Source organism: Terrapene carolina, unplaced genomic scaffold, assembly GCF_002925995.2.
Source record: "Terrapene carolina triunguis isolate 2854851 unplaced genomic scaffold, T_m_triunguis-2.0 Scaffold211, whole genome shotgun sequence".
In the NCBI taxonomy this organism is placed as follows: Eukaryota; Metazoa; Chordata; order Testudines; family Emydidae; genus Terrapene; species Terrapene triunguis.
In genome coordinates this window covers 23,584,282-23,609,005 of record NW_020664562.1, presented here as the reverse complement: position 1 = coordinate 23,609,005, position 24,724 = coordinate 23,584,282, and the positions used below count along the sequence as shown (strand labels likewise).

The window sequence follows — 24,724 nt, the reverse complement described above, 5'->3', positions numbered from 1 at the left end:
TGACTGAGTGTGGGGGAAAATGTGCGCACAGGAACAGCAGTCCATTTTGAGGCTCCTTTGAAAATCTGGCCCCCTATATCTAATTTCTAAAATTCTCTAATCCCAGGAATTAGAGAGCCGGCTTCCTGTCTTCCCTTTTATTCTTTCTTTTTACACTTTTTCCCCTTTACTTTTGTCTCTCAGTCAATAAGGAAAGTCAGAACAGCTGCTCCACTTGCTATTTTACATGGTAACTATGACTGATGTAGTTAGTCACTAATTATTTTAATAGGGTTGGTCCAAATTCCATTTTGTTGAAGGATTTATTATGTCAACTTCCCATTGTTTTTGACAACGGGATTTTGTCAATTTTAATTACTCTCTCTTGTGTAATGCTGCTATTTATTAATACTGTAAAGTTTAACACACAACTTCTGACATACAACACATGTCCCTCTAGGTATCTCTATAATTGAACAGCGATTCAATATCTATTGATAAAGGATGAAGGCTTAACAAAACATTAATTCATTCCAAAATTCTTTAAACTTGTTTTTGTTAAAGTGATCTAATTGGAGATTCTTTCCTTAACTTGTATGTTTTACCTACAGGAACTGTATCTCCCGTTCTTCCCCCATGTTCCAGCAATGGAACATTTATATTTATCACACCCTTTGAGGTACCCAAATTTGCTTTTGGCTTCCAAATCAGCTTCATACACAGCTAATGTATTCAGAAATATTAATTTTCTTATCAAAAGCTGTTGTATAATCAATTGGAAACAGTAGATTTCTGCCAGTTAACTTAAATTCTGAGCTTATAGTGTTTACAGAAGCTTTGACTATATAAGGCCAGATTCTGGCCCCTATACCCTGCTCCAGTGGCATGAAGCAGTTGCAACAAGTTAGGAGAGAAGTCCCTTGACCCAAGAGCAGCATAGGGTTGACACTTCACCGTTCTTTGCCCCCCGCCCCAACCCTGGGTGGCCAGGAGTGGAAGTGGCCCAGAGCACAGACTACTCTGGGGATTCTGGGCTGGAGAGCAGCCCATAGGAAGCCCAGGCAAGGCTGCTGCATGTTAGAATAGTCCATGGTGCTGGTCTAACCATACACCAGGGCAGTTCTAGTTACTGTGGCAGCTCAAAATCCAAGTGGAGCAAAAGGTGATGTAAAGCCACCTGTGCCTCCCCTCCTCCTCCTCCTGTGCGGCATGTCTCAGAGGACACAGCAGACAACCTAGCCCATGATTAAGGACATATTTATCTAGTTTGCCATGGAAGAAACTTCTGGATAGGAGTTCCTCAAAGATTGGTTTTCATGCAATTTGCACCAGTTCAACTAAAATTGGGTTTCAGATCAATTTACTTAAAACCATGGAAACTCTTGTTTGGCTCACACTTAAATCAGCTATCAGTGACTATAAATTTAGCTTAACTTTTTAAAAACTGAGAATTTTAATTAAACCAATGCAAGGTTTTGGGTAAACAAAGCCTACGAAACATTTTAAATTGCAGTTGTAGTCAGAAAAGGGCCTATGTAAATATGGCATCTTTTTAGTCATTTGATCTGCTCCTGGTATGTAGTCAGTCACATCTGCTTACTTTACTAGCTAAAAAGATTTAATGGATTCTCTTCTGGCTCACACATCAGTAGAATTAACTAAATTCCAATTACAGAATCTTTATTGGTGATGGCACATGAGCTATAAAATCTCAGTTGGATTTTCAGATCCCAGGGTAAGTTTTCACGGTTAGCAGTCGAAAAATCTCCCAGTTTCTAAACAAAATATCAAAAGACATAATATCCCCCCCATTACCTAGAGGGGCAGATACAGCTACCTGGTTAACACCTTCAGTCTGCTGTGGGGAGTTGCTGGAAAGCACCTTAGGGAGAACGTGGAAAGCAGCAAAGAAGACCTAGTCTCCTGACTATAAGCATTAGATCTCACTGCCTCCATTGCAGTGTGCTATGCCAAATGGAAGCTGGTGAAAACAACTGTACTAACCTGTGTGAGAATAGATAAACCACAGTGCTCCTGTCAGCAGTGCTCCAATCACAAATGCTGCAAAGGCGATGCCCACAACGGTCAGAGTGTCCAGACCATAGAAAACTGCTATAAATAAAAATCAGTTTCATTTTGAATGCTGAATAGTACTTTTAAAAATTCCTCCTCCCTTTTTCACACAGAGTTTTGTGACATTTTCATATTTAATTAACCATCATTTTAAACGCAAGAAAAGAAAGCCCCATGATACTTAGCAGATTACTGTGATTTGTGTCTAAGGAGGACAAGCAATGCACATGCTTGCAGAGGTGAGCATGAAGAATGTCTTTAGTTTAACAAACTGTTCCGAGTCACAAAGCAAAAACCCAGCTCAAAACATCCCAAATCTAGCAAAACCAGAATGAATTCAAAGTGTTCTCAGGTTCTTGTTAATTATTCTTTGTTTTCAGTTAAATGTCAGGTTTAACTGAAATATATATTTAAAAAGGCTGTGAAGTCTTGCTAAAAGATTACTTTTTATTCATATCCTACCATTCAAGCCAACTTTACTCTATATCCTCTGCAACTTCAGCCCTATATCTAGGTGGAGAACGGAAGCGCTGTTAAGTAAGAAGTGGTGCCAGCTCAAAAGTCAGCAAAAACATAAATAGGAGCAATTGTTTTTCATATTTGGCAATGTTCTTAATAACAAATTAATTCCAGATCACAAAAATAGAACAAAAAAGTCAGTTTCTAGGGGAGGGGACCTTTATGCAGTATAGTTTGTACGGTACTGCATCTGGTTCCTGAATGTATGTCTCCAAATGTTACTTACACAATTACAGCAACTTCCAGCCATTGTCTTGTATATTTCTTCTTTTTGATCAAAGACACCTTAGTATGGTTCTCATACTGAATCAATTATTTTTTGTAGTTTTTCTTAGGACTAATTTCAGATGTAGTATTTCTAATGTCTCCCATAAACATATGAAATGATTTAAGCTAGTGAATAACTTTTTAGTAATTGAGTAAATAATGGAAAAGAACTGAACACACAGACTCCAATTCACCCCAGCGTCTGTGTTGGTGGGTGAGGGGGACATGGAGGAGGCTGGCCAGGGAATGCTTAGTAGATCTCCTCCAATTCAACTTCTTTCTACCTAGTTTCCTGCATCCAGCAGAATTCCCTCGAAAAGGCAGGCAGCAGCACCTCTACTTGCTTTCCCTGTCATTGATAGGTGCACTTGCATGGGTACTATACCTTTAAGACCCCTGCTTCCACTAAGGGAGCTCTTCAGAATCCCTTTCTGAGTATGTGCAGCCAGATTTGGGACAGAAAGAACAGCCCAGGTAGTGGCTCACTGGAGTTTTCTCCTATTTTTGACATTTCTGAGTCACTTGCTCATGTCTGGTTATTTTAAATCCAAACTATAATTGTGTTTGTTAAACAGAGATGTCTCATCTACAACTGCATCATCTCATCATCTTCTTGCCTTAAGATGCAGTTCACTGACAACTAGATCCCACTCATAGCAGGACACAGGTAGCCCAGCTGGTGGAGGGAGGTAAATTTTATCATTCCCTGTGCCACATTGTGTGAATCTAGTTCCAAGACCCAAAGAGACAAGCTCTTTCCCTTCATTTCTTTCACTCCTCACTTTCTAAATTCTCACCCTTCAGCTATCATTTTTCCTTCCCTCCCATCTGCGATGTATTTCTGGTGCTACCCACTCTCTTCAAGAGCTGACTGGGCCCTTTAGCATGGTTGAGATTTTCAGTGTCAGGGGAGTTGTGAAAGCTAATGTTGAACTCAGAGTGAAAGTCAGAGCCACATTTTATCACATCTGTGGTGGGCTTGGATGTTGGAGTACTGCAATCACCTATACAAATTACTGCTCTCCCCTCATGCATTCCTCTCTCTTAAAGTTAGTGGGCATGGCCCAGATCCTGGGAGTCATGTGTCTAACTATATTTGAGGATCTGGGATACTGTCCCCAGGGGCACTAAAACCAAAGACTTAATTCTGTTCTAAGTTTAAAAAGCTTTACGATAAATTCTCTTTGACTTAACCTTTTGTCTGGAAGTCGTTAGATCAGCGGTTCTCAAACTATGGATCAGGACTCCAAAGTGGGTCGCAACCCTATTTTAATGGGGTTGCCAGGGCTGGCGTTAGCCTTGCTGGGGTCTGAGGCTGAAGCTGAAGCCCAAGCCCCACTGCCCAGGACCAAAGCCCGAGGGCTTCAGGTTATAGACCCCCTGCCTGGAGCTGAAGCTCTTGGGATTTCACCTTTGGCTTTGCCGCCCCTCCCCCCCTTCCCCGCCCAAGGCAACGGGACTGGGGCAGGCTTAGGCTTCATTCCCCCTTCCTGGGGTTGTATAGCAATTTTTGTTGTCAGAAGGGGGTCACGGTACAATGAAGTTTGAGAAATCCTGTGTTAGATCAACAAAGTAGACAGATATGCATAACTTACGTGGCTGCATCCCATTGCCTTTTGGCTTGTGAGTAGGTGGACCTGTTTAAAAAACAAAACAAAACAAAAAAACAAAACACACATTAATTGTATGATGCTCCATAGAAATACCACACACTATATAAGCAATCTTCAGCATCTCACTGGGAGGAAAGTCTACATGCACATGTTTTGATTTGTACATTTCCACTGTGCTCTGTGATGTGCATAAATTACTTGGTATTCTATCTTATTTACACTGGAAGACAAAAATCATAGCTATGATGTTAAAGCTACTATTTTGAAATAATAATCAATCATCATCAACGTGGAATGGAAAGAAATACAAAACTGTCTTTAAAAATGCATCTTTACCCCTACTCTCTCTCTTATTTGGTATCCCTTCTTCATATACAAGCCTGGTATCTCCATGGAGGAACTATTAGATGTCAGGAGTCCCCTTCCTCTCAGGATACCCAAGGCCAACTTGAGGAGCCAGAAACCCAGATTTGGATTCTAATTCAAACATTGTGTTTGGTAACCCATGTTGCAATCTCTAGATCACCAAGCTGCCCAAAGAATTTAAATTCTGACATGTTTGAGTGTACCAGATGCTTCCATTATGAGAAGATTTGGCAAGGTACTGTAATGATACATATTTTTATATCTTTTAACAATTGGAAAAAATTTGCTTTGATCAAGGGGCAAGAGCAGTTCTAGAAGTTTCAAAATATATTGAAAGTTATTAGTTTTCTTTGTATTGTTTATCCAGCATGTATTTATATGCCAGGATTCGTGTTTCAAACCTCTTCAGCAGCAACTGCATTAACTAACTTGAACTACACAGGGTACCACGTGGCCAAAATTCTATATCTGGTTCATTACATTTTCCTCTCAGAAACACATAGCTGTAATATCCAAACCATTTTTATTTACTCCGAGAATAAACTAAAGCAGTGTAGTTTACCAAGTGGCTATCTTTTTATTTTTATTTTTAAATATATCATCCATGGCAAGTGGACTAGACAAGCATGTTAAAACAAGAATGGGGAAATTGGGACAATGTTAAGGTTTTTTGAGTGACCTTAAGAATTTGTTTCCTGATATAAGTGTTTTTTTTATTCATACATTTTGGAATATGTTATTGTTTTTAATATCTCAACCTTAGCTTTCTCAAAATGTAAGTTTTTTGGTTTGTGAATATACTAACAAGTTATCAAATGGAAGTCAAAGCAGAAGTATAAATGAATGTGATGTTTATGAAAGGCAATGGATTGAAACACTAGAGAGTGAAATAGTACAACATGGGTAGCAGCACCATAAGTTTGTCCATATATCCAGCTAGCATATCCCAACCTTGGACTAAACAGAGTGTCTCCAGTGGTGACAGGAATCAATTTTCCATGCTAATTCTGTCATTGGCCTCTCCACAGAATAGGAAGGTTGCCAGACAACAAACAACAACATTGCCAATTCACTGCAATAGTTATCCAGTTCCTTGGCATTAATGTGTGTTGCTTGCTGCAGCTTTGTGCCACACAAGAGGGGTGAGTGCGCCCAGGAAAAGTGTATAATTTTAAAATAATAGATGCCAGCTTTAAGTAACACACATGGTTTTCTATATCTTGGTTTAGGAAAAGTGCTTGTCAGTGGCTCAGGACCTCTTTTCTGTGATCTTGCTCCCTTCACTGAAACCCCCACCCCCCCAATATTTTCCACATCTTGCATAAACTGAACAAATAGTGAAATGGACATATATTCTTCTGCTGAAAAGTTCAATTTCATAGACTTTAAATAAATTTCTTTCTACACCTTTCATTTAAATTGTGCCAAGCCAAAGAACAGATGTGATTTAAAGATGCCAGGATATGGATAATTTTTTTAAAAATTTTATTTGTTTGGCCATTTTTAGGAGGTTTCATGGGAATCTGATACAATAAGGTGAAGAAGCAAGCCTGTAAAAACCTATAAAGCAAAATGCAAACTAGAAAGGAGTGTTTTCCTCTAAATATACAGCCATGGTTTCCATTACAGTCAATGGAAGTCACGTGCATGATGTATGGAGAAGAAAACAGACACCTTTGCATTGAACAATTTGTGCTGGCTCCCAAAATGTCAAACGTACAAGCGTCTTCATTTGACTTACAGAGCAGATGTAACATAATAGTTCCAATAACATGGTTTGTAACAATACCCATGAAAGCTGGCCTGTTTCACATCAAAGCAAATGATAATTGACATCTCTAAGATGCAAATACTCTTATTTTAGTAGTGCAATATAATTTGTTCTCAATCTTACAGATTCACTGTGCAGTCAATCACAGCAGTTACCCTTTAGAAAAGGGCCATTTGATTCATTGTGGAACAACTGCGTATCAGAGATGTTAAGGTGCTAATAGTTGTGCATTATGCTCAAAATCTGCAATATGCTGGGAAGAGTTCCACCAAACATTTAGACAAGATCACCCACAATGCAACAATAGAGTCTATCAAGCAACTGTCTCCTAGTAAATCTGGTTTGACTTTTACACACTAAGGCCTGGTCTACACTGGGGCGGGGGGAATCAATCTAAGTTACGCAACTTAAGCTACGTGAATAATGTAACTGAAGTCGACGTACTTAGATCGACTTACTGTGGTGTCTTCACCGTGGTGAGTCGACTGCTGCCGCGCCCCCGTCGACTCTGCCTGCGCCTCTTGCCGAGCTGGAGTACAGGAGTCGACAGGAGAGCGCTCGGGGGTCGATTTATCGCATCTAGACTAGATACGATAAATCGACCCCCACTGGATCAATCGATTGCTGCCCGCCGATCCGGCAGGTAGTGAAGACATACCCTTAGACCTTGTACTCTTTATACAGACATAACTCCAGTTGAAGTTATCCATGGAAGTTGCACACACAGCCCCGCACATCCAAAAGGAGAATAGAGCTCTGGGTGTAAACCTGTTTGCTGAAGGATAAACATCAATTACCCAGTTTAATGTGTTCTGTCAGGAATGGGTAATCACGGAGATCAGTGGGAGTTTTGCTGAGGAAAGAGTACAGAATCAGGCCCAAAAGCATAGTTTTAATTGTACTGCATTTACCAATCAAATACTTGCCTTTAATTCTTAGTGGATTTAATTTGCATAAAGACATGGGCTTCCTTGCAGAGTTAAACAAAAACAGTTGTTGCTTATGTCCCCCAGCAATGTTCCATGTAATCCATATGCTGTTTAAACACTAAAAAGCATGCACTGCAGCACTGAGGTTAAAGGATTTCTGATCCCCCATCCTTTGACTCTGTCTGGACAGCATTCCAAAATTTCAAACAGACGTTGCATGCAAATGGAAGACTTTGAGCTGCAAGTGAAGCTACTGAAACCCTCTAAACTACAATGCTAGAGCTAAAAGAGAATGAACAATGCAAATGTTTTATTAATGTTCAAAGGAGCAGTAACAGGGAACAAGGCACTGACTCAAACTGAATTGGTCTATGGGGATCTAACAGAGACACATGAGGTGCTGGCAGAAACTCAGGAATACTTGGCTTTCTGGAAATTAGCTGGTGATTGCCGAGTCAGTCTGCAGTAGAGCTGATCTTTCCCTGCAAGATATACTGCTTGAAATGAGTAGAGACAGGATTGTGTCCTTCAGAAGTACCTGAAACAGAAGCAACTGATACTGCCCTGATGTTTACATAGGCTATCATTACTTGGTCACCATAGTTACCATTTGCTGGTCCTGAATCACACACTCATAGGCTTGGAGAACTAGGGGACTGCCTAGAGCTCCAGGAGAGTAATACTTCTGCTTCACAAGCAACCACTCTCTCAGCCTGGGGTGTGAGGTGCACACTCTGAAAGCCTGCCACCAGCAAGGGTGGCAAGGAGGAAGGGGGAGAAGTAAATAAAAGGCATACACATCATGCCAGAAAAGTCTGAATGATTGGGGGAGAAGGCGAATTCTCTTGCAATTGCAATCAGTGTCTTTTTCCCAGCTGTCACCATAGAATGCAGCCCCACAAATGTAAGATGTTCTCCTGATGGAGAGTGTGAAAGACGATGGTGGGGAAATGGCCACTCATAGGGGAAGGAAGGTTAGAAAAGTGAAAACAAGTTTCCTGTTTGTCATCATGGCCAACCACACTCAGAATATTCCAAGCTTTGAAAGAGAAAGCAGAGGAGGGACTATGCACTGAGAAAGGGAAACTGCTTCTAGGAAACCAGCTTAAAAGGGTGAGAAGTGTCTAGCATGCTGGGTAAAAAGGGTTCCTACATAACTTGGAATGTTTGTGTCAGTAAGCTTCTGGGGATTCTTCCTTAAAAGTGAGATTTTTTTCCCCCCAAGTAAAAAAATCCAGGTATTTTAGGGCTTGTCTACATGGGGAGTTACTCGCAATTAGCTCTGTGTGTGGATGCTCTTACTCCAGAATAAGCTAATTTGAAGAGAGTGACTGTTGAGATGGGGAAGAGGGTGTTAGTGCCCACCAAGGACATGGGAAATACCCAAGCTTGTCAGAGGCTTGTCAGAGGACAGGGAGCCTCTGTAGGGCAGGGATGATGTTGAGGCTAGAAGGGTGGAGAGAAAAGGCAACTTGAACCTCTGAAGAGGGTCCTGTTTAAAACTCTTATTCCTGGGCAGAGCTTTGGGGCTCTCCACACCAAAGACAGCCAGAGTACAAAGGTTCAGAATCACAAGCAGTTGAGCAGGATGTCAGGAAAGGGAGTCTAGAATGGTGTCAGGGTTCCGGAACTAGGTGAGTTCTTGACCTGAGTCATCTTCCTGGCTATTGCCCTGGAGCATTTCCTGCACCAGACAGGGATTGAGGAATCTGAGATGTCAGTAGAGGCAGGATTATGGGTAGGGCACAGAGTGCAGGATGGCTCTGATGTTAGCTTTAAGTGAGCCTGAGAGAAGCCAGTTTGGGCAGGTGGATCCTCATATGAAGGGAATGATCATGGTACAGGGGATTGCTAGGAAGGAGGCTAGGCCCAGCTGTTTGAATGAGCCATGGAGGAAAAGCTAGACCATGGAATCAAAGTGGATACACCAGAGAAGAGTGCCTGTGAAGTGTGAGTGGCACAGGCAGCAAAGGCATGTGCTATAACCCAACAACAGGAGGGAGACGGATAGGAGTATCAAATGTGCAATGCCTGAGCTGCTCATAGCTCCAAAGCAGCAGAAAAGTTGACCTATAGCTACAGAGTTGTGGGTGCTGGCAGGGATGTGAGGAGGGAGCAGAGTCCTTATCTCCCAAGAGCAAGCTGCAGTGGGGAGACAGCATCAGACAGGCTATTGGAGGCTGAAGGAGCTCCCTGGACAAAAGACAGTTGATTACAAGTGAATCAGTTCAGAAATCTGAAGGATGGATTTAAGTGAGGGTTTTGCTGACTCTGGACTGTTTTTTGGTTAGACCTTTTCAGTTACCCTTGCTCAGAGCATCTAGTACAGAAACAGAGTTTTCTATCTGCTACCCAGGTTCTTCTCCTTTCTTCCTGAACCTCCTCTCTTTAGTGTTTAGACTTTTCTTTTCCTTTCTTAAAGGAAGAGAACTAAGTCAAATGCTTCATGTTTACAAGAACAAGGAGACAAAAGAATTGAAGAAATGTGGATGGGCTGTCATTTCTATACAGACCTTGTCAGCCCCTTTGCCTCCAGACTTCTTGGCAGGTAGAGCCATAATGCTGTCTGCTCTAACTGCCTCTGCTGGGAAGACGGCAGAAATGGACTATTTGACAAAGAATCATGTGCATTAGAAGCAGCACAGCACCCAGGAATCGACAAATTTTCATGACTCTGTACTTGGAGTTTTTTGTAAAAATGCTAAATGAGTTAAACAAACCCCAAGAAAACCAATGAAACACTACAGTTTCATCTCTTCATCTTACTGATCTAATCTTCTAGTGGAGCTGGTTTCCCTGTGGCTACCCCTTTACTTTACAAACCCCTCAAGCTTTAATATTTCCAATACATTGAAATTTCAATGTAATTACCATGCTTAAATATTTTCAGCCACAAAGAAGAAATTATACAGCAGATAGTAAAGAATTGCTTTCAATTTCCAAAAAAGAATGAATTGCTAGAAGCAATTCTGCTATATTAATACTTATGAAACCTATATTGTTGTAAAGCATAGGAAGAGTATTCCTTTCTCAACAGTAGCTAAATTACATTTCCATAAAAAAGTAACTGCGGGCATTCAGATAAGATGGTGGACTGTGCCACACAAATGTCTACAAATGAACACATTTTATAAGAACAAGGGTACCTTTTAAAATATAAAATTGTATATGCCTAAAGCTATCTTTTTTGGCAATACAAATGGTTATATGTTGTATAATGCAACAAAGTGATGTTAAGAAGTTCAAAATGTACGTTGGTACCTTTTGGCTTTTCTTCATGGGTTATTACAGCAAGGGGCTTGGTGAAAGTTTTCTTATTGTGCATCATGGCCAAGATCATATCAACATTGAGCGAGGTGCAGGCTTCATCAGGAGGAATGCACTGTGGATGGAAACATCTGAGGTCAGGGATTCACTCAAAATAAAATACAGTATCAGCCAGAGCAGCTGCACAGCTGCCTCATTATCAGTGTTTGCTCAGTATTGTTTACTAACGAGAAACAGGAGATCTGAACGTTATCAACCCTCCAAAAAAACAATCTCTGTAATACACTGGCAAAGAAAACTTATTCTCAGCTAGAATGTTCAGATGATCCAATATTAGGGGCTTTGCCTTATATAGAATCCTATTACTCTCCCTATTCCCACCCCCACATCCCAATTTTTCACACTTGCTATCTGATCACCCTATTCTCAGCTGCATCTTAAGATGTAAACGTGCCTTAGTGCTACATTACTTAAAACTCTATGAAAGTTTTACTATTGAATTGTTGCTGTAATAGTTGCATATTAGGATATCAAAGGCTGATGTTAATTACATAGAGGGTCAATATCTTCAAAGAGCTCTCACCCCAGTTACCTTCACTTGTCACAGCTAGCTTTTATACTCATTGAGTAGTTGATTTTTCATGTATAAATGCTGTGTGTCTATTCAAATCCAGGCTTCTATAGAAAAATTTGGACACACAAATTTACAAGAACAAAAACAGAGTCCACTTTTGAAAATCCGGGGGCCGTTCTGTAGCTCACTAGTGCATATATAGTGCATATACAGATCAATAATGTATGAGTCTTTTCTTATGTTAAAGAACTATTACAAATAACTCAAATTTTAGAAGTTATGCATGTAAGTCCCAAACGTCTGAATAAAGTCAGAATACCTAACAGTTCATTTTTTGACAAAAAGATGTATTTTTAGTTATATACTATTTTTAAAGTAATAGTTAGGCAGCAGTCTCACAATAATCAAACAGGAAATGTTAATTCTACTTAAATATATTGGAGTGAACATTCAATACAGAGAATTTACTATAAATCCAAAAAAGTAACCACACTGAACTCTGGAAAACAAATGATAATATTTACTTATTTCCCATCAATGTCCTCCTGAGATGGGCCAACCTTACAATTCACATATGGATGTTCAAAAACAATTACAATATTATCTCAGCAGGCTCTGGAAAATTAATGTTAATTTTGTTTATCCTATTGCTATTTTATCTGAATAGAACAGATAAATCTGGACCACTCCCTTAATGAAAAGCAATCTCTGGTTACCACATGTAACCACTTACTTACATTTTCCACTTTAAAATGTCAACCATGTGATCAAGATTCAGCATAGCTCTGAGTAAAAAGAGCCTATAAAAATTATCAGGTCCACTGATAAAATGTTAATTACACTAATCTAAGTCTATAAAATCTTCAAATAGAAAAGTTAATCCCAGGAACTACTATGATCTGGAACTTATCTTGTAAAAATTCTCATTTTTTATCTAAATCTGAAAGCTTAAGGAAGTTAACAAACTACTGACCTTCGGCAGTCCTTGAGTGTCTTTTTCTTTATTTGTACACAAAGTCAGCTCACAATGAAGAAAGAGCAATGAGATGTTGAATATAGGTTTAAACACAAAGCTAAACCTCTTTTTGTCCATCTGTGCATGTGGTATAGGAAAGTTCACCTTCTGGACATTGTAGAATTTAACAGATTCATCTTTAGGACAAATGTTTTCTATGATGGTGTAATCAGATATCATATCAGGGTTTGAATATGGTGAAACAAAACATGTTTGGATCGCAAAACCCAGGGCTCTGTCAGCTTTCGTCACAGAAACCTGCATATGAAAAACAATTTATTAAAAACTTAGCAGTGGCATTTTTGTTAGCAGCATTCACATTTTGGATGATTATGTGGTTTTCAGATGCCAGTTCCAATCAAATATTTCAAGCCTAAATTATGAGGATGTACGGTCTAGGAGATACTTAAAGGATGGACGACAAGTTTTGTGGGTTCAAATCCAACTTAGTCATTGTCCTAGCATGTGATTTTTTTTGGAGGGTCAACCCTCCCTGTACTTCAGCCAACTCACCTGAAATATCCTGTGAAAAGTAGGCCCACTCAATAGAACGAATGCTATATCTGAACTGAGTTTTTGGGAAAGGGGAGGACACTAACACCACTCCCCCAATAAGTTTACAAACCACAGTAGAAGGCTATGGGAGCTGATTACAAGTTCCTCACTGCTGTATCTGCATAAATCTTCACTTAAATATAAATACATGCACACACAGAGTGGAATGCAGAGGCAGAGTGGAGAGGTCATGGTTTGAAGCAAGGGTGGGGCTTATGAGTTCTGTGGAGGAGCAGGCTAGCAAGAAGCTATGCAGCTGTAATATTTTCTGTGTGATCGCTACAAAGACAGTGACTCTATTCTTTTATGGGGGGAAGGGGGGGAACCCATTCCCAACCCTCAGTGCACTGATATTATTCAGCCCAACTGGAATACGAATGCCACAAAGCAATTTGGGGGGGCGGGAACTATACAGGTACATTTACATTTTCCATGCACATTAAGCATGTTATTTCTATAAAAAACTGGAGTGTTGCCCCTAATTATCAGAACAGCATGATGAAGAGTCTCACTAGCCTTAATATCCTACTCACAAAAATGTGCCATATGCATGCATGCGTTTTGCATACATCCAATGGAGAACCTGCCAAACTTTTCTACAGTCTAGAAAGAAATCTCAGACTGGAGCCAGTGGATTGCACAGAAAATTCTCCTTTTCCCTCTAAGTATGCAGAGCAAAATCACTAATTTAATTGGAGAAAGTGGTTGAAGCATCTAAACAATAGAAACAATCTGTTATTAAGAACAGGAAATAGAGGGTGAGGATCAGAAAGGCGAAATGGTTTGAATGAAAAGGACTTGCAGTAGGAAGGACAGATGTGGTTTATGCATAGACAAGCCCCAAGGTCACTTCGCGTCTGAATGAGAGCATCCATGAGAGGTGGGATGGAGGGTGTTCACACTCTTGGTTGATTTCTCTTAGTAACTTTCCTAGGTGAACCTGGGCAGACGCTTCCTCAGGGAGATCCAAACAAGCTAGATGAATGCGTAACACTGCAGCAAATGAAATTTGGTGTTGATAAATGCAAAATCTACACCCTTCTGCAGCAGATAAGAGGCTCAGAGTGTGAACTGGCCCATTCATCTCATGGGATATTCTTACATTAAAAAGTACATTTAAAGGTGATAAATGAAGTCAGTAACAATACCTCTTAGATGTGATAACTGTTCTGTTCATAACAATGGATGTTCTCACTCCCTCCCGAGTTCCTAGATGCCTGTATCATTTACTGAGCATGCCCATTCTTAATCCCTTCCCCCACGTCCCAGTGGTATATACCCACTGAAAGGACTGAGCATGCCTGTTCCCAGAGCCTGGTACAGATTCAGCGATGAAGTGAGAGCAGTAATTAGAAATAAAAAGCAATACGGTATAAAACAGATAGGGAAAACAGTGCAAGCAACACGAATTAGAAGTTATGAAATGCAGAAAATTGATAATGGAAGCTAAAGATACGAGGGGAAAATCCATGGCTGGCAGGGCTTAGCACAATAATGAGTTTTTAAAATGTATGTTATGAACTAAAGAAATGCCAGCAGTGGTACAGCCCCATTACCAGATGTAGTTGATAACACTTACTGATGAAGAAAGACAGAAGTGTGTAATAAATATTTCTGTATTTGGAAAGACGCAGGATGATGCACTTGTATCAGATGAGGATGATGAACAATTTTCTAACTAAAGAGGATGTTAAACATCATCTTATGGGACCAAACCTTTTTAAATCTGCAGACCCAGATAACTTGCACCCAAGAGTCCAAAAAGATTTGGCTGAGGAGATTTCTGGTTCTCTGATGTTAATTTTTAATATATCTTGGAACATTGGGGAAAATACTAGAGGACTGCTAATGCTATGCCAATATTCAAAAAGGGCAAGTGGGATGACCTGGGTAACTATAGGTCAGTAAGCCTGATGTCAATCCTGGGCAAAATAATGGAAAAGCTGATACGGGATTGCATCAATAAAGAATTAAAGGATGGGAATATAATTAATGCCAGTCAACATGGTTTTATGGAAAACAGATCTTGTCAAACAATTCTGATTTCATTTTTTGATAAGATATTATGTTTGGTTGATAAAGGTAACTGCATAGATGTAATAGACTTAGACTGTAGTAAGGTGTTTGACTTGCTACCACATGACAGTCTGATTAAAATTAGCACTATACAATAGCAATAAAGCACACATTAAATGGATGAAGAACTGGATGACAGATCTCAAAGTAGATGTCAGTGAGGGAATCCTCATATGTTTCTAGTGGGGATCCATAGGAATTGGTTCTGGGTTTGATACTGTTCAACATCTTTATCAATGATCTGAAAGTAAATATCAAATTTGTGGGTGACAAAAAGATTGGCGGAGCGGTAAATGATGGTGATGACAGAACACTCATACAGAGCAATCTGGATCCCTTGGTAAGCTGGGCCCATTCTAACAAAATGCATTTTAATACCTCCAAATGCCAAGTTATACATCTAGGAACAAGGAATGCAGGCCATACCTACAGAAGGGGGGACTGTATCCTGGAAAGCAGTGACTTGGAAGGGATTTGGGGATCATAGTAGACAAACAACTCAACAGCTCCCAGTGTGATGCTGTAGCAAGAAGGGCTGGTGCAATCCTTGGAAGTATAAACAGGGGAGTAACGCATAGGTAAAATTACCTCCCTACTCCGATCTGGATGGCACTGGTGAGACCACTGCTGAGGGGCTGCGTCCAATTCTGGTGTTCACATTTTAAAAAGGATGTTGAGAAACTGGAGAGAGTGCAGAGAAGAGCTACAAAAATGATTGGAGGGCTGGAGAAAATCCCTTAACGTGAGGAACAGAGCTCAATCTGTTTAGTGTATCAAAAAGAACGAGAGGTGACTTGATTAGTGTATAAATACCTTAACAGGGAGAAAATACCAGATAGTAGAGGGGTCTTTCATCTAGTGGAGAAGGGCATAAAAAGAACCAATGGCTGGAAGCTGAAGGCAGACAATTTCAAATTAAAAGTGAGGCATGGGTTTGTTGTTTTTTTACAGTGAAGGTGATTAACCAGTGGAACAAACTTTCAAGGGAGGTGGTGGATTCTCCATCTCTTGATGTCCTCAGATCAAAACTGGATGCTTTTTTGGAAGATTGCTTTAGGCAAACTCAAGTTGTTGGGCCCAATACAGGGGTAACTGGGTGAAGTTTAATGGCCTGTAATATACAGGAGATCAGACTAGATGATCTAATGGTCCCTTCTGGCCTTAAACTCTATGAATTATAACATTCTGAATTTCATCCAGTAACACAAGTGGTTTCAGAAGAAAAGTAGGTGAGCAAGGATGAGCAAAAAGTCACCACATAAGAAAAGAGAGAAACAAGATCTACAGAGACAGGATGTGAGATGATTATAGAATTAACATATTGATAAGAAAAAACAAAGCAGAGATAAAGGAAAAATGCACAAGTGATTACAATAAAGAAAACAATTCTTATAGAAACAGAAACTACGCAGGAGAGACAAGTACCAGGTCCTTAGAGATTATGCATGAGTAATTTATTGACGAAAGAAAGAGACAGACATTTTTCAAACAAACAAAATACAATGTTTTTTCTATCAGTGGAGGATGGAGGAACAAATGCCTGAAACAGATACTAATTTTCCACTGTGCAGAAAGGAGAAACAGAGGGGAAAAAAATCAAGCTCATCCCAGGACACGTGATAAAGAAATTAAAGTATGTATTTGAAGAAATAACTCCAAGACCAGACAAATCCAGAGCCAGAGGGATTCATCCCAGAATGCCGAAGGAAGTTGACAATCTTTGACCAAGTGAAAAACTTTTACTTTAAAAAAAAAAAAAGCCACCTTAATTAATTTTGATGCATTTTAACCTTGCTTCAATTTCTTTTAGCGTATTTTTCACTATAGAATTTTGAAGTATTTGAAAGAAAGTAATTTTTATAGGTAGAGGACTAATAGGCAACTAAACATTTACAGAGCACATAAAATGAACTGTTACACTAACTGAAAGTACTAAAAATCATATCTGAATATTGTTCCCAAATGTGTTTGTTAAATATCACTGGTAATTACTGCTAGAAAGATGTACTTCTGTTTAAAGAAGGTTTGCTTATATAGTGGACCTTATTTTCTAAGATCTTCTAAGTACATGGGCAAGTTCCTGTGATATTCTCTTGTCATTCTACTTGGTTGGTATCTTACTAACAAAGATGCATATCCAATATAAAGATTTTCACAGCATATATGTTAACAACCACTGAATGAAAACAATAATTTGTACAAGAGAAGAAGTTTGACACCTGTTTGGTATACCAAAATGTGACTGGAAGTGGCTTAAAGGTGAGATGGAATTATGACGACAATGTTAAGACCCTTTCCTCCACCATGTAACCTGTGGGGGGAAGGGGAAGCTGTAACTGTTTTGTACATAACTTCACCTGGAAAATGTAGCTAAGCTATATTTCTGTATAAAATGAACTCATTCCTCACTGAAAATTCTTTGTACCGATGCTTGTAATTATCCAATAAAGGTCTGTAAGAGCTAAGAGACCAGATTCAAGTACTGTTCCATACTGCAGATCTGACCAGACTGACAGACTTCTTTTAGTTGGATTTACCCACTTTGAGAGGACTCTTTGGTCTTCACCACAAAGAATTGTCTTATTAACCTATGATGTTCCTTTTCTGAAATCACAGAAGTACACATCTGTCTGAGACAGGCAATCACACAATGCCAGTTTACTGCAGGCAAGCACAAACTTGGCTAAGCTTACATGGCCTTGCCGAACATTTCGGTTAATCTGAAAGCCTTTCAAAGTTTGTTACCTCAACGTAAATCTGTCCATTCTCAGCAACAGAGAAGAGTCCTTGTAAGGGAGCGAAGAAGAGGTCTGTTTTATAAAGCTCCATGTTGAAGGTCACATTGCTGATGCGGGGTTCAGGAGGCGCAGGATTAGGTAAGCGTTTGCCACCCTCTGCCTGGTGGAGTGTGCAGTTAAACTAAAACAAACGAAATACAAATAAATCCCAGAACTTTTGCCCCGTGGTATGGAAATGAGAGCAGAATTAGGCCCATAGCTAAAAACTTTAATTTCAAAATAAATATAAGGTATTACATACCACAACTATTTCAGGCCTGCTTGGAAAGGTAGCATCTGCTTCATCAGTGTCTCCTGGAAATCCATTATCACCCGATTCAACATCTTCATCATCAATTCCCCAACCACTACTTTCCACTGGTGATGACAGCTGAATAACAATCTACATAAAGGAAGTGGGAAGTGAAAACTAAAAGCTTTTCTACAAAGGTGATTGTGATTCTCTTTTCATGTTAATTGTTTCTTCCTTTCTTCAGAACAACATGAAGACCAAGAAGTTGTGGCAGCCAACCAGCTGGGGAAAGCACGCCATCCCTGCAGCCCAGCACTGAGCATTTTATGTATGTATACTATATATGTGGAATAACCATCAGTTTGTTCCCAGATGTCAAAACCAGTAGAGCCGTAAAACTGCTCTCTATGTTGGAAAAGCAGTCTGGGGATTGGTATGTAAATGAGCATACCAGCAGTCCCACTCTGCTTCTGGTATTTCTGTATCCAACACTGCTAAAAGAAATGGTTCTCTGAAATGGATTAACATACCTTCCAACATACAGTGACTGACTCCCGGAAGAATCACAAAAAGTTCTAGCAGGTAGCAGGATTTTCTCCTGTAAAATCTCTGTATCCTCCTCCCCCCCCCCTTTTTTTTTAAAACGACATAAGCCGGAAAACTTGCTATCCCTTTTCACACGTCTCTCTTCTCTGGACCCCTACCTGACCCCTCTTTTTCCCCTCCCCCACTGTTTCTTTCCTTTCCTCTCCTCTGAGATACCTTCTCTTTGGTGCTCCACGCATCCTCTGTCTGCTTTTCTCTCTCTAACCTTCACCACTGAGCTTCTGTGTTTCCCCATCTGCTCCTCCACTGCTCTTTTGCTTCTCTCACAACTTCAGCTTTGTTTTCTCAGCTATAGTACAGCTTCTAACAAGTGACATTTTCTTCTGAACTGTTTAGACACCTCACCCTTTCTGCAGACTGCTGAATCACCTTTCAGTGGGAATTCTCCCAAACCCTGGGAAGCTCAGGACCTTGTACAGTGACCTGGAGCTCCAAATCAGTTTTTTCACTGAGAGGTGCTTGGATCAGTTTTGGTTTGACCCACTATACAGACTGGGTCCAGACACAAAGTTTAGATTGAGATGTATTTTCTCCACAATTTTGGGGTGTTTAGATTCAGGTTTTTGGTTTGGGCCCATCTCTAAGTCAAAAGCTACAAGGTCTTGCCAGTACAGAATAGTTTTTAGCCAGGCTAGGTCTGATCAAGTGGCTGTAGCTATCCTTGGGTTTCCTTTGTTTGCCAGGGATACTATAATGTGCTTAAAACCCCCAAAAGAGTAAAACAGGTTAGTGCTTGTTGGCCTGGCCAATATCTATTCAAGTTCACAGTGCCACTACTGTGCAAGTTCTTGTAGTAGAAAGCCTAGAAGCAAAGTGGGATTCTTTACGTGGTCACTTACATACCCATATCCAGATTACATTCCAAGTATGCAGCTGTATGAGAATTCTGAAACCAGTTTTCAAACTGGGGGGGCCCACATTGGGTGTTCAGATCAGAACTTAGCTATCTGGGTACCCACAGTGCCCATTCAAGTAGTTGTTGGGGAACTGAATTCTGTACTTGGATTCAAACTTGAAGTCGAGGCCTGTCTTGCACACAAATAGATGAGCACTGAATATTTATTTTAAAACATGTACTTGTAATGAGGCTAATGCTCATGTGAAAAGTAACAAGTGACACAACAGCGTACAATACTGCCTTCCTGTATTCAGAGAATAAACACACTTGAAAGCACATTTGAGGAGCTTATTGGTAGAGTCCACCAGCCTTTCATTGTGGAAGGCTTGGGTTCAGGTATTATGTTAGTGGACACAGGTGAAAATGTGTGTTTTAGTGGGCACTTGTTCCATTGTAAAATAGCACCACACAATTTGCCATGATCAGCAATCTGTGCTCAGGAGAAGCCCAGGCCTTCACTGAACGGCAAAAGAGCAAGATAGAAGCCTGCACAGATTGGACCAGTCCCTCAATTTCAGGGGCATTATTCATTCAAAGTTATAGAAGAGAAGTGTTCCCTACAGGAGGAGTTTTAATTTATATTTTCTTTTGTGATCATAAATATTTGTTGCCATACCAGCTCAGGGCTAAGTTGTGCTAGTAGTGAGGGGGTACTGCGGAGTTGCCCTGGGGGAGCTCAGGGAAGACTTGTGCCTCCCTCTCCAAGCAGCATGGTGCATGAAGGAAGGCTGCATCATATTTTGGAACAGTGCAGCTAGTTCCCCACAGTGCACCTGGCTTGTTCCAATGTCTAGTACGGAAGAGGGGAACACACTCCCATCTCCTCCCACTCTCTTTTGGATGTCATGTGCCCCCAGCAACACACTGAGGGAGCAGCCTCGCACTTTCCTGAGTTCAGGGACTGTAACTGTGACTGGCCCTAGCCTGGGCATGAAAAGATTGAGAAGGGGGCACACCTCCTTAATACTCATACTAGGTCCAGTCACAATCTGGTCCTTATAGCCTTATTGTACCATAACAATACACAGCAAAGAAAAACATCTCTCCTTGTAAAATACTCACAGAGTTAAAATAAACTATGTTATCCAAGGCATAGTCTATCTGTTGAGTCCCACAGCTGTGCAACGAAGATTCCAAAATGAAATGGGTACCATTCATCTTCGCTTTACAGGCAGGATCTAGTAGTGAGAGTTCTGTCCCTGTGTAACCATTAGCCTAAACAATGACATTGCATAAGTGGCTGAAACCTCAGAGAAAATACAATTGCATGAGATACATACTTACAAGTTATACTCTTATTTTAAGTAGAGCATAGTATATTTTTGCATGACTATTAATAAGACTGCCATTGAACTGCATGTCCTGTGACATTTACTACAAAATACTGTCACACAATGACATTAGTTGATGGAACAACAGAGGAGACAACCATCACATGGAGTAAAAAAAAGAAAATAGCTATACAGTAACTCCTCACTTAAAGTCATCCCGGTTAACGTTGTTTCGTTGTTATGTTGCTGATCAATTAGGGAACATGCTCGTTTAAAGTTGTGTAATGCTCCCTTCTAATGTCGTTTGGCAGCCGCCTGCTTTGTCTACTGCTTGCAGGAAGAGCAGCCCCTTGCAGCTAGCTGGTGGGGGCTTGGAACCAGGGTGGACCGGCAGCCCCCATATCAGCTCCCCGCTCCCCTAAGTTCCCTGTGCAGCAGCTGCCCAGCAGACTAGCAATTGCAGCTGTCCCTCCCCCCCACTGCCATGTGCTACTCCTGCCCTCTGCCTTGGAGCTGCTCCCCGAGACTCCTGCTTGCTGTGTGTGTGGGGGGGTGGGGAGGGAAGGAAGGGGGGGCTAATGTCAGGGTGTCCCCCTCCCCCCTGCTCCTGCACCCCGCTTACCCCAAGTTCCATAGAGCAAGGGGGACACACCAGGGCTCAGGATGGAGGGAGCTTGCAGCAGCTGCGGTCTCAGCAAGCTCATCTAATTAACAAGGCAGTGTACTTAAAGGGGAAATGTGCATATCTCCCTCCATTTCCGCTGCCTTGTAGAGTGAGAGAGTTAACCCTTGAGAGCTCAGCCAATTGCTAGTTCATCATTTAGCAGTAAGGGAAATATCCCACCCTCTGACTCCCCCACCTCAACCAAGATTCACAATCATCATCACTGTGTACCAGTATTAAATTGTTTAAAACTTATAGAGTGTGTGTGTGTGTGTGTGTGTGTGTGTGTGTGTGTCTTTTGTCTGGTGAAAAAAATTTCCCTGGAACCTAACCCCCTCATTTACATTAAATTCTTATGGGGAAATTGGATTCGCTTAACATCGTTTTGCTTCAAGTCGCATTTTTCAGGAACATAACTACAACGTTAAGTGAGGAGTTACTGTATTTTTCATTCTAGTATGAACTTCACTGTTTGGCCAAAACTGAACTTAAAAAAAAAAAAAAAAAAGCCTTATTCTGTACAAGACTTCCATCCACAATGCAAATTATTCCTCCCTAAGGCACAAGCAACCTCAGTGTAGATGGTGGGTGGTAGGAGAGCTGTAAATGCCATTTTTTATGGATCATAGTGGATGTCCATCACAGTCCCAATCTCTAGTCTCTGGCATCCAGCAATTGCCTCTTCACATTTCCGGTCATGAAGAGCCTGTAGAACCACCTGTCTACAAATTCTGGGACAGGCCAGAACCCAGAATTGGGGGAAAGAATTTTTGCCATATGTTTCCCCTTCAATCTGTGGGTTATCTGGAATGTGGCTATGGGTAACGGTTGGTCAGGATCGGGCCTTCTGTAAAGTGTTTCACAGTCTGGGATTAAGAGAGTAGACTAACCTGCAGGGAGTCTTTTTCTACTGCAACAGTCATCATTTTGTCATCACATTTTACTGAGAGGGCTACATCAATGCTTCCCTGCACCTCTTCAGGTTCTTCAGATTCTTGAAGCAGTTGCTCATAGAAACGACTCATTATTGTGTCTTCTGTATCCCTTGGTAAGGAAATTCCTTCTCCCACCTTATCGTGCCTTCCTCTGTTAATGTGAAAAGGAAAACCCAGGCCGTCGCTTAATGTGGGCTCCTTCAAAGCAGGCAGAGGGTTATCTGACAGTTCGGTCAGCTCTGGGGGAAGAAAAGGGTGGTCTTCGTCATTCATCTCTTCTAGAAACAGAAAAGAGTAAATCAAATCATCATCATAGAATCATAGAAGATTAGGGTTGGAAGAGACCTCAGGAGGTAATCTAGTCCAACCCCCTGCTCAAAGTAGGGCCAACCCCAACTAAATCATCCAAGCCAGGTATGTCAAGCCTTAAAAACCTCTAAGGATGGAGATTACACCACTTCCTCAGGTAACCCATTCCAGTGCTTCACCACCCTCCTAGTGAAATAGTGTTTCCTAATATCCAACCTAAACCTCCCCCACTGCAACTTGAGACCATTGTGCCTTGTTCTGTCATCTGCCACCACTGAGAACAGCCAAACTCCATCCTCTTCGGAACCCCCCTTCAGGTTGTTGAAGGCTGCTATCAAATCCATCCCCACTCTTCTCTTCTGCAGACTAAATAAGCCCAGTTCCCTCAGCCTCTCCTCGTAAGTCATGTGCCCCAGCCCCCTGATCATTTTAGTTGCCCTCTGCCAGACTCTCTCCAATTTGTCCATCCTTTCTGTAGTGGGGAGCCCAAAACTGGATGCAATACTCCAGATGTGGCCTCACCAGTGCCGAATAGAGGGGAATAATCACTTCCCTCAATCTGCTGGCAATGCTCCTACTAATACAGCCCAATATGCCATTAGCCTTCTTGGCAACAAGGGCACATTGTTGACTCATATCCAGCTTCTTGTCCACTGTAAACCCCAGGTCCTTTTCTGCAGAACTGCTGCTTAGCCAGTCAGTCCCCAGCCTGTAGCAGTGCATGGGATTCTTCCTTCCTAAGTGCAGAACTCTGCACTTGTCCTTGTTGAACCTCATCAAATTTCTTTTAGCCCATTCCTCCAATTTGTCTAGGTCACTCTGGACCCTATCCCTACCCTCCAGCTTGTTTACCTCTCCCCCGCAGCTTAGTGTCATCCGCAAACTGTATTGTATTCTATCCCATCAAGTTCTTTATAATTGGAATTCACTTGTGTATGAATACCAAAGAAATGATAAAAGGTCATAGTGTGTGCAAACTAATTCACTTGCTAGTATAGATCCAAAGGAAATACTAATGTTATTGTATCCACTTGTCTATTTCCTGTGCTTGCTATCCTTGTACTTAGTTAACCCTAAAACAATAACGTGTGTTAATTTTTAGATGTGAATTTACTTGATGTGTAAAACTACATGAAAACTAATGAAGATTTGTTTCTGGTTATCACATTGTCGTTACATTATGTTTACCCATTGGAGATTGGAGCCTTGGAAATGTAAATTAAAGGTTTTTTAACTTCAAAGCAAGGGCCATTAAGCAAAAATGGAAAATACACGAACTTTGTCTGTTTAGTCAACAGAGGGAGAGCCCATGCTGTGTTAAAAGCACTTTCCAGACTGTTTTCAACTACAAGAAGGAACTCTGGGATGAATTCTGCATCTCTGATCTATTTGGATGCTGTCAGGGGGCGTTCCAGATACAAGACAGAGGTCCCCAAAACTATTTTGGGAAACCATGAGAGACTTATGGGATCTAGCAGACATTACATCTCTGCTATCAATTGGATTTACGAACTCTGACACACCGGTTCTATATTTTACCTTCTTTAACCTCTCAATAACTCATTTATTTTTCTTTAGTTTGCTAAAGACCCTGGCTGTCAGCATTGTTTTTGGTACGAGATCCAGAGCATCCATTGACCTGGGGTGAGTGACTGACACTTTGGGGTTGGAAGAACCTAATGTGAGGTGAATTTTAGTTTTAATAACCTTTCATCACAAAGTCCAGTTTGTCTGAGTGACAAGATGCGATGGAGAGCCTAAGGGGCTTTTGTGTGGCTCCATGGTAAGGCTAATATAGTAATCCAGGAGTACACATTTGGTACTGGTTTGGTAAAATCTAATTATAGAATATACCACCAGTTTGGGGTATCTGTCCTGTTTTCTGACAGGCTGACCTGACTTAGGCACTCTTGGTTTTGAGCCACATCCTAGACACCATGACAAACATTATCCAGAATAACTGTCCTTGCGGGACTGCAAAAGCAACTACAACAATTTTTCCTTTAT

The 24,724-nt window shown here is 40.9% G+C and overlaps 1 protein-coding gene across 5 annotated transcripts in view; it reads right to left on the bottom strand.

The window, feature by feature from the left end:
- LOC112109868 (transforming growth factor beta receptor type 3) overlaps positions 1 to 24,724 on the bottom strand; it is a 177,109-nt gene that overhangs the window by 6,905 nt on the left and 145,480 nt on the right. For 4 of the 5 annotated variants that reach the window (XM_026655909.2, XM_026655905.2, XM_029912419.1 and 1 more), the window contains exons 9-16: positions 22,364 to 22,686; positions 20,601 to 20,753; positions 18,044 to 18,184; positions 17,750 to 17,923; positions 12,332 to 12,631; positions 10,779 to 10,899; positions 4,434 to 4,475; positions 1,984 to 2,091 (exon numbers count right to left, since the gene is read on the bottom strand). In XM_026655909.2, coding sequence (XP_026511694.1) covers positions 1,984 to 2,091; positions 4,434 to 4,475; positions 10,779 to 10,899; positions 12,332 to 12,631; positions 17,750 to 17,923; positions 18,044 to 18,184; positions 20,601 to 20,753; positions 22,364 to 22,686 — 1,362 coding nt within the window. The remainder of the gene's footprint in view (positions 1 to 1,983; positions 2,092 to 4,433; positions 4,476 to 10,778; positions 10,900 to 12,331; positions 12,632 to 17,749; positions 17,924 to 18,043; positions 18,185 to 20,600; positions 20,754 to 22,363; positions 22,687 to 24,724) is intronic. The other variant, XM_026655906.2, reaches the window with a different exon arrangement.